This window comes from Eurytemora carolleeae, unplaced genomic scaffold (assembly GCF_000591075.1).
Source record: "Eurytemora carolleeae unplaced genomic scaffold, Eaff_2.0 scaffold2095, whole genome shotgun sequence".
Lineage (NCBI taxonomy): Eukaryota > Metazoa > Arthropoda > Copepoda > Calanoida > Temoridae > Eurytemora > Eurytemora carolleeae.
Window position 1 is genome coordinate 20,478 of NW_019397981.1, and position 10,760 is coordinate 31,237.

The 10,760-nt window shown below is 33.5% G+C and overlaps 2 protein-coding genes across 2 annotated transcripts in view; one reads left to right on the forward strand and one right to left on the reverse strand.

Moving 5' to 3' along the window:
• Nucleotides 1-8,580, reverse strand: part of LOC111716511 (uncharacterized) — a gene marked incomplete at its 3' end in the record, with an annotated part of 22,754 nt that extends 14,174 nt beyond the window's left edge. The window contains exon 1 of the mRNA XM_023491988.1: nt 8,514-8,580. The remainder of the gene's footprint in view (nt 1-8,513) is intronic.
• Nucleotides 1,067-9,337, forward strand: LOC111716512 (adenosine kinase; the record flags this gene model as incomplete). The annotated part of the gene is given in 10 exon segments (XM_023491989.1): nt 1,067-1,157; nt 1,286-1,332; nt 4,354-4,486; nt 5,191-5,421; nt 6,524-6,607; nt 7,457-7,560; nt 8,010-8,073; nt 8,553-8,605; nt 8,730-8,770; nt 9,105-9,337. Coding segments are annotated over 8 exon segments (909 nt in total), but the record flags the coding sequence as incomplete, so codon positions are not given.
• Between the last annotated feature and the right edge of the window lie 1,423 nt (nt 9,338-10,760).

The following is a 10,760-nucleotide window of genomic DNA, read 5'->3' on the forward strand; positions in this document are numbered from 1 at the left end:
GAGTCTCTAATATTTTATTGACAATATATCTGTTTATTGACAATATATCTGTTTATTAACAATATACCTGTTTATTGACAATATATCTGTTTATAAACAATATATCTGTTTATTGACAATATATCTGTTTATTGATAAAACAAGACACAAATTATTGCATAATTGTCCTTGACCCAGAAATATTGGTCTATTGATCAAACATGAAAACTAGAGAGTTAACACCTGCTTTAGGCCTCATTCAGGGAGTTCATATCCAGGCCCTAACCAGGCATACATAATGCTTAAATTGTATTTTCGATAAAAAAAAATGACGAATTACTTAAACGTTTCTTTTCTAATCTGTAATTCTTTTCAACTTGATATCGTAGACTGAAGCAGCTTTCTCGTCAAATAATCCTTCAACAAAATGGCATTATATACGAAATTGAGTAGCTTAGGAAATAAGAACATTATCAGAAAAATACAGATTAGAAATTTTTAATTAGAGTTTTCAGCTTTATAGCAGAGTATCTATCTTTATAATAAAACATTACATTCGTAAATATGTTCCCTCTGGCCGGCCATACGGCTGAACTGAATGGGTTGGAATTTTGTGTGGACACTTATGGGTATCCTTGGGGTGTCATAGGCTAAAAAAATTGAATTTTTCCAATAGTTTTTTATTTATTTTCATATTTTAATTTTTTAGCTAGTATTTTTATAATTAAAACATTTTATTTCGCAGATTTCGTTGTATTTGAATCTTATCTTTAAACCACAACGCTGAAGAAATTAGCAATTTCAACCTTTTTCTTAATTTTTTTTAAATTGAATAGTAAAAGAATACCATTCCAATTGGGTGTTTAATTTTATCTCTAAATACCATTGGAGAAAGTCAAGAAATTCTCATACTGCCTACAGTGCATTTTTGTTGGTTCTAACATAATTCTGCAGCACTTGTTTTGTAAAAACTTATTTATTTTCTTAACATATTTTGTTGAAACTTACTGAATATGATCTGTTTAAACCTACTACTTTTATTATTACTGTCATTATTATCATTATCATTTTCTTTATTTTAAGTTTGCTTTGGGAACCCTCTCCTTGATATAATAGTGGCTGAAGAGTTTGGAGAGGAATTGATTAAAAGATATAATCTTGAAGAAAACATTGCACAGGTTAGATTTATTGAAGACAACATTTTCTTACAAAAATAAAAACCTGGTCATTGAGTGCAAGACCTCCTGTCAAAACAAATCTCATTTTTAATGATTTTAAAAGAAAACTTCAAATTTAAATTTTTTAGGAATTGGACACAATCTCTGCAGGAATATACGAAGAAGTAACTCAACTGTAAGTAAAAAAATATTTTTTTAGAAAACAAAAAGCCTTAATTTTATCTAATTTCTTACTAAGAGAAATGAGCCTTTGCCACAAACTGAGATTCTTTATTTTCTATAGCTTTGCAACCTTAGATATTTGAAACTTTGTAATTCTTTTATATCAAATATTAAGTATGAAATATAAAAGGTGTACGATATCATGAAGTTTATCTATAATCATGTAAGATAAAGTAAACAAAGTCCGTTCTGCCTACAGATATCTCATACAGACTTAGACAGGAGTTTGCAACCCCTCTCACCAACATCTGTTATTCCTGCCTGGAGTCTGGAAACTATTCTGAAACCTGGAAGTTTGAGTGTATAACATCTGTTATGCCTGCTTGGAGTCTGGAAACTATCCTGAAACCTGGAAGTTTGAGTGTATAGTGCCCAAAGTTCAGTCTCCGTAACAGTGAAAGATCTCAGAAAGATCTCAAGCACTAGTGATTTTTCCAAACTTTTTGAAAGGTTCCTAAAGAAATAGATTCTAGAAGGTACTTCTGCCAAACTAGACCCTGCACAGCATTGAAACCAGAAGGGAACTGGGACTGATCATCTCCTGGTTGCCATGGTGGATAGGATCCTGAAGCACCTGGACCAGACTGGTCTGAGGCCTTTGCGGGAGTACAACCATGACTATTGTGCCTGTTTAACCAGCTACCTAGCTATCCAAAAGATCTATCCCAGCTAACAAAAAGACAATTTCGGTTGTACCGCCTCGTATATACAACAGGCTTTGCCAGAGTTGGCCAGAGCTACGATCATCATATCTGATCTAGGTACTGGTGGTATACTGAATGTTACCCACCAGGATGTGTCGTATATACAATGTAGTATATACTACAGCGCAGATATGATCTCCCACATACTTCGATGTCAGTACCATGTAGTATATACTAAATCAGATTATTTCTACATCATTCTACATCAGTAAGAAAGAATTTAGTATATACTACATGGTACTGACATTGAAGTGTTTTGAAATGTTGAAGACCAAGAAATGGCGGAGATTGAATGATAGCTGGGATATCTGTAAAGTTTAATGGAAATACATCTAGAGTACATCACATCCCTGGAAGTGGACCCCAAGGTACACTGCTTGGTGTACTGGAGTACCTCATACAGTGCAACAACAATGCTGACTGTGTTGATGAAACCCTCAGGTTTAAATATGTAGATGGCCTCACCTTCCTAGAACTGGTATCTTTGTCTCTCTTCCTACAACGTTAAAAATCATGTACCCTGCGATATAGGTGTTGATCCCCACAGAAAGCCTACACAGACCTACATTTACTCTATATCTCAGTGAACTGATCAGAACCTGATGCTACATGCTGATAACAAAAGCAGTCGCAGATTACAGTACACATCTACAGAACAACAAAAATAATCTAGATCGAATTAAATCTATAAAGTTGTTGGAAATTTGGATACCTGATACCCATGGACTGGGAGCTGAACAACATAGAGATTTGTAAGATGGGGTATCTCTTCTCTCTATGCTGAAGTATGTTAGGATGAAAATGGAAAACCTATTAGAGGGACAGTAAAGGAAAAATGAAAGGGGATATAGGCTGAAAGCTAATCACTTTAGCTCTTGATCGCGACCCATGAAAGTTTTATCTGATGTTCCTGTCTCGAGAAACTGATAAAACTGTGTTAAAATTATACGAAAATTCATATATGTAAAATTTTAAAAAATCTGAAACTTAAATCACGTGACCAGAACTATCACCAATGGCAGAGCAGTATACTGGTCACGTGTCTCCGCCTGTATCACGTGACCACTTTACTGCACTGCCATTGGGGGAATTTCTGGTCAAGTAATACGGACGTAAAAATAAATTATGAATGAAATCTGTTGAAAATAGAAACACCAAATATAAAAGTAAACCTAAATTACAATTAGCTTTCTCTGGGATATCATCGTTTTCAGATTGGTTGCTTATTTGCTGAATATGATCTGTTTAAACCTACTACTTTTATACAAAATTGTATATATATTAATTTTCGTATAGATTTGACACAGTTTTATATCAATTTCTCGAGACAGGAACATCACTCATCAGATATGACTTTCATGGGTCGCGATCAAGAGCTAAAGTGATTAGCTTTCAGCCTATACCCTCTTTCATTTTTCCTTTACTGTCTTAACAGTCTACAAAACCTTTATTAAATGTATTGTTGAGTACTGTTGTGTTGTATGGCACTCTTCTCTCACAGTTCACCAAAACAATGCCCTTGAACGGATACAGAGAGTTCGCCTAAATATTATTCTAGGCAAAGATTATGTCGAATATATAATTGCATTGGAGTCCTGTGAACTGGAGATCCACTGGAGTCAAGAAGGGACAAGCTTTCCCTCTCTTTTACAAAGAAATGCATCGTCATCATTTCCCTGCTGCAGTTCACCCACATGAACACCAACTACGCCACTAGAAGCAGTATCATGTCCATGTCAATCATGCCAGGCCCAAAAAAATGTAGAAAATCTGCCCTTCCATATATACAGAGACTTTTGAACCAATATTTTATCTGTATTATTATTGTGAATGATGATCACTATTTGATATTATCTCAATAAATCATTATTTATTTATTCATTTATTTATTTATGCAATAAAGCTCTTTGCTCATAAAATATTCATTTCAACGACGAGTAGTCTCTAATATTGTAGTCCTTGAACCCTACTGTTCAGCTAGTCTCTATTATTGTAGTCCTGGAACCCTACTGTTCAGCTAGTCTCTAATATTGTAGTCCTGGAATCCTACTGTGCGAGTCTCTAATATTGTAGTCCTGGAACCCTACTGTTCAGCTAGTCTCTAATATTGTAGTCCTGGAATCCTACTGTTCAGCTAGTCTCTAATATTGTAGTCCTGGAATCCTACTGTGCTAGTCTCTATTATTGTAGTCCTGGAACCCTACTGTTCAGCTAGTCTCTAATATTGTAGTCCTGGAACCCCACTGTTCAGCTAGTCTCTAATTTTGTAGTCCTGGAACCCTACTGTGTGGTGGAGGATGTGGAATGAACAGTGCTAGAGTTTATCAATGGTTAGCACAGGAGCCTGGACAAGCAGCTCTTCTAGGAGGAGTTGGAGCTGATCAAGGGGGCAGAATACTACAGGTAGGGAAGGGGGAGGAGTTTATTGGGGTAGAGGGGGGGGCCTTTTCCACTGTATTTGGGTTTTACTGTTTTACTATTTTTTTCCTATGGCGATTTCTCTCAAAACTTCACACAGGTTCAGCCCACCTAATTATTCTTTGCAGAGTCAATCACATACTGAATGCACTAGACGGACTAACACAAGTAAAAAAATAGACCTGTCAATCCTTGTACCGGTTAGTATCATGCAACGATCATGTGTGTTGATGCAATCCCTATGATTTTGCCCTCAGAGTTGAGATAGGGGAGTGTGATCCATGTCCCTAGTCCAACTTTTCAAGGACATATAAAAAAATTAGACCTCTAACTTTGATGGTTAGGGTGTACGGGTGGATATTTAAAAAGTTCAAAAAGTACTTCGCAAATTTTTCAAAATAAGTTATTTTTATTTTAACACATATTTACATGTTATTACATCCATTTTCAAGGGGCTTTTTTAATTTATAAGCCTTCGCCCTGAAGCTTAACTAATAAAACAGTTACTAACCATTTCTGATATCTTTGAAACACAGACCCGCTGTTTTACCGTCCTCCAACCTACCCTGTGCATCAAAAACGTGATGTTAATGTAAGCCGTTTTTAAGTTATTCAGAAGAAGTCACAGGGGGGGCACCTCCCCCCCCCCCGATATCGTGATAGGGTTAACCATTGAGATCTTTGTTTAGAAGTTTTTGAACAACTCTGGAGTTGTCAGTTACCTAGCAGAGCATTCAGATCTTCCTACTGGACACTGTATAGCTCTAGTTCAAGGACCAGAGAGAACTTTAGGTAAATTTAAAGGGATTGTATGCAATACTATAACCACCCCCCCTTCATATCTTCATACTGGACACTGTACAGATCTAGTTCAAGGACCAGAGAGAACTTTAGGNTTAAATACAGTCCTCAACTCAGAGGTTAGAAGGTTTTAAATACAGTCCTAAACTCAGAGGTTAGAAGGTTTTTTAATACAGTCCTCAACTCAGAGGTTAGAAGGTTTTTCTTCAGAGTTAAATAATGTACTAATATGTATTAGGGGTGTGAAATCTAGTGAAACTTTTCTAAAATCATTTTACAGAAGCAAAATAGTATTTCACTTGGAATTCTAAGGCATATTTATAGAATACATTTTTTACAAAAATCAAAAATGTGCCCCTCAAATGGGGTTTAATGATAGAAAATCACTAGTGTTAGCGAAAATGAAAAATTTGACAATCTTAATAATATGGGTATACATTGAACCAGCTTGATATATAGAACAATCCTCCTTTCTTAACAAAAAAAAAATAAATAAAATTCACAAAATGAGACATCTAAGGACACAAACATACATTCACGCCATCTTATAGGAAGTGTTTGCGAAAAATGAAAGGGGTAATAGGCTTAATGCGATAGAAATGTACATAGTTTATATTTTATAATATTCTATAACTAATTTGTTTTGAATTTGATTATTTCTCTTGTCTTTTGCGCAACTTTCTAAGAATGCCACGCACCATTCACATTTTTTGAAATCCGTTGAAAACATTTTCTAAAAAAATAAAATGTAAAAGAATTAATTAAAAAATATTATAAAATATTAACTATATACAAATGTGGCGAAAGATAATCGATGACTATTGTTTGTAATATTTGAATGATTTGTTTGAAATTAAATTGATTTTTTACGGTCTAAGTCGAATGTTTCAATTTTCTCAATTTGTATGGACGCTAAGTTATTCGGTATGAGACGTCTTTAACAATTTTCTCCTTATAGACGCAACAGATAGAAGTAAGATTGGTGGCGATCAAAAGCGCTTTTCCATCGCATTAAGCCTATACCCCCTTTCATTTTTCGCGAACACTCCCTTTAAATTGGTTCATTTTCAACTATAATAAAAATAAAAAATTTTAAAAATAAAAATGGCAGAAAATTAACTGCTAAATTGTTGCCCTAAAAGTGGCGCAAAGACCCTGAAATTCTAGATATGCAGTACAGTACAGTAAAGTGTATAACAGTTCAAAATAAAGTTGAATCAGGTTGTGTATGTAGAGGGATACTTCTTGATTCACAGTCCTGAGGTGACCTGCAAGCTAGCCCAGCTATCGCACAAACATAACAAGGTATTATACCCTGTATTCAGGCACAACGCACGTTGAAATCTCTAAAATGGGGGGGGGGGTCCGATTCAACATGTTTTAAGTTTTTAAACTTTTGATAGACTGCATGCTAAAATGTCGTTTTCCATAATTTGTTAAGTTCTTTGAGTTCAAAATGAGTAATAAAATATATCACATGAAAGTCATATTATAGTAAAAATGATTTCAAAGTAAATAAATTTGAGGAACAGATTTTTTTGAAGAAATAAAACTGCAAAAAGTGCCATTTTACAAAGTATGGAAGACGACATTAAAAACTGTTCACCAAATGTCAAGTTTCGTGGGACACCTGTATCTCAATTCCTGGGGGGTAGGGATTTCTTGTGAGGGGGGGACAGAATAAATATGCATGGGCTGGGCGGAGGGTTTACGGCTATAGGGTAAAGTTCCGTTGACGAAACAGAGGAGTTTGAAAATAACACACAATTCCTTAAACGACCGACAAAATCCGTTGATTTTAAAATCGATAACCAATGGAAATAGTCGCTTTTTGGAAATACAAATGAATGGTTAAAAACGAAGCAAAACGGATGTGCTATAAAATAATGGCAACTTTCTTTCTTTTTCCTGTTAAAAATTGCACGAAAAAAAATGTATTTTTCGAGCATTTTGATGTTTTCTTTAAACGCCGCGCTGTATTTTGTTTTTCGTCCTGCTTTGTATTCAAACGTTCCAATTTTAGCTATAAAACGAAGTCAAAACGTACCAATTCTTTATATATACCTTTCTGGCGTTAATTGAACTAGTCGTAGCTATAGTTAAACTACTGAACTTTCTTTCATTAATTTCAACCTCAGGTTTTTAATTGTTCAGAAGTTTGTGTTCAACCTGTGTGGAGAATATGTTTGTGAAAACATTGAGTTTGTTCAGCAAGTTCTTCAGCTTTTTCCGTACATAAACTTCCTTTTCGGAAACAGGTAAGTTCTTAGAAGAACTTTGGTAGAGTTTCTACAGAACAAGAACCGAAGTCTCCAGAGAGGGCTATTAAAGGCAATTGTAAGCGTAATTTCATGTGACGGGACCGTATGCAAAGATGACAAGGCTCGATGTACAACGGTACTCAATTGAAACCTTAATCGGATCAAAAATGTAAAAGATGTCGTCATTTTTCTGACTTAAAAAGTTGTTGTTTTTTGTGAGTTTTTAGTTGTTTATGATAAACAAAAAAATGCGTAAAAATCCGCAAATAAAAATGAACAGTTTAAGAAACAAAAACATTGATATATAATTATTACTTGATCAGTCAAAGCTTTGAAGGGAAGGGAAGGGATATTTTATATATACGCAATTAAAAAAAAAGTGCGGAAGGAGGGAGAAATCAATTTGTTTAAAATTTCAGACAAAAACTTTCTTAATTATTTTTCAGAAGTGAATTCAAGGCATTTTTGCGAACTGCACAAGAAAACAATATTTATTCACCCATTTTACAGGAAACAGAATACATTAGAAAAAAAATATTTTTTTGGACACACTTTCCATTATTCTATTAAGGATTAATCATTATTTGTAAATAGAAGTATTTTGGGATTAACCAAAGAAGGGTTTTCCACTTTAAAAGTTCAACCTAAGCTCAATCAACCACAATGTCTCCAACATGGTTGTTTGAGATACGTCTGGGATAAATTTGTAAACAAGAGTAGATGCATCAGTGTTTGTTTAGTATCCGAGGAGGATAAAAGCATTTAATTTTGATAATTTTGAAAATTCACATGACCAGTTTCCTATGACCATTTCATTGATTTTTTATGTGAAAGATGGATCATATGTCAGGCTGTTATATTTGTCTTGTGTTTACATTATCGCCCAGAAACAGTGCACTGCAGTACAAAAAATGCGTACACCTCTGAATTAACTTTCTTTGGATTATAACCTTGGATATATGGATGAATGTATTACTGAATAACTGTAGAAACTGAATAAAGTTGAGAGTACAGAATCCAGTAATATCCAGTGCACTAATAAGTAAGTAATAATTGCAACTAATTGAAGACAATTTGAAGCTGAGTACATCAAATTCTTTTATTGCATGATTTTAATTCAAATTTAATACTTTTCAAGGAAATAATATATTAATTTCTGTTTTTAGCCTCAGTAATGATAATTATCTGATTGCCGTCGTTACCGAAGGTAAGCTTAACTCCACTTAATTCCATAAATATGATTTCTTTGATCTTAAAATAGTTTAACACATGGCTTAAATCAAAATCTGGAAGGAACAACTTTTTATTATTATTTGCTGTTTAAACTGTGAAGTGTGTACACTGTTTACTTTTGTGCTCATTTTCTCAAGAAGCATACACGTAAAAAAACAAACATTGCTTAAAAGAAAAATTTAATATTTTTCTAAAGTAAAATTTTATTTTATTTTTCTTTCTTTTATTATTGATCCAAAATTGTTGAAGAAATCAATTATATTGCTTCAATTTTTTCGAAAATGGCAAAAAAATATCTAATTTTTTAGGAAGTGAGAAAGTTTCTTTGCATTTTATTCCACCAGAAGCTGATTCAAAAACAACAGCTGATTCTAGTTTAACAGCTGATATTTATTCGTCAGCTGCTGATTTACCAGCTGAAAGTTCACCATCTGATTTAATATCTACACCTGATTTATCGCCGACATTTAAATCCAAATCAACAACTGATTCCTGCTCTATTAGTTTTCCGGTGCCTCCTGTACCAGAATCCGAAATACAGGTAACAACAAATTTTTTAGAAACTTTATCAATGAATTTAAATATAAAATTTTCAAGAAAATTTTGTTATTTGCATTTATTAATTAGACACAGCGGGTTTCCCGCAAACTTTTGGGAATTCATTTAACCCATTTTTTTACAATGGAGCCCAGAACTTGTTCATTTTTACAAGCATATCAATTCAACACTATTTTCAAAACAGAACCCAACATTTAGAGTTCAAATTGACATATTCAAAGTCTTTTTTTTTTGTAAGCTGCCCTTCGATATTGTTTTTAAATGTCGTCTTGCATGATTCTGAAGAAATTTATAAAAATAATATCTGCCACTCGCTTGCAATCTTTTAATCCATATTGATAACAATGTAAACTTTCTAATATTAAAAACTCCAATATAAGAGTGTGGCGGGTGTAACCTTATAAGTCCTAAATTTATTCTATCAATATTGATTTGTTAAGTTGTGCCATTTACAATTTAGTCTTGGAAAGGATTGATTATATCAGTAATTTGATTTGCATTTTTTGTATAAAATGATCTAGTCAAAATACAGTGATAACCAGTAAACTTTGGAATATTAAGACGACTTTAAGACTCAAATTACGACTTGAAATAGTCCAATGAGCATGCGACACAGCAATAATTCCGTGTAAACAGAACCATCTCACTTAATAGATGATTTTATAAATGTCTTGCAAAACTATTTGAGTTGTAGCAATATAAATACTCTTAAAGGGGGTGTTCGCGAAAAATGAAAGGGGGTATAGGCTTAATGCGATAAAAAAGCGCTTTTGATCGCTACTAATCTTACTTCTATCTGTTGCGTCTATAGGGGGAAAATTGTTAAAGACGTCTCATACCGAATAACTTAGCGGCCATACAAATTGAGAAAATTGCAACATGCTACTTAGACCGTAAAAAATCAATTTAATTTTAAATAAATCATTTAGATAACGACCTATAGTCATCGATTATCTTTCGCCACATTTGTATAAAGTTTATATTTTATAATATTTTATTTTTTTAGAAAACGTTTTCAACGGATTTCGAAAATTGTGAGTGGTGCGCGGCATTCTTAGACAGTTGCGCAAGCGACAAGAGAAACAAACAAACTAATTTAAAAATATTATAAAATATAAACTACATACAAATGTGGCAAAAGATAATCGATGACTATAGGTTGTAATATCTAAATGATTTATTTGAAATTAAATTGATTTTTTTACGGTCTAAGTCGTATGTTGCTATTTTCTCAATTTGTATGGCCGCTAAGTTATTCGGTATGAGACGTCTTTAACAAGTTTCTCCTTATAGACGCAACAGGTAGAAGTAAGATTAGTAGCGATCAAAAGCGCTTTTTTATCGCATTAAGCCTATACCCCCTTTCATTTTTCGCGAACACTCCCTTTAAGTATTGCAATAAAGTC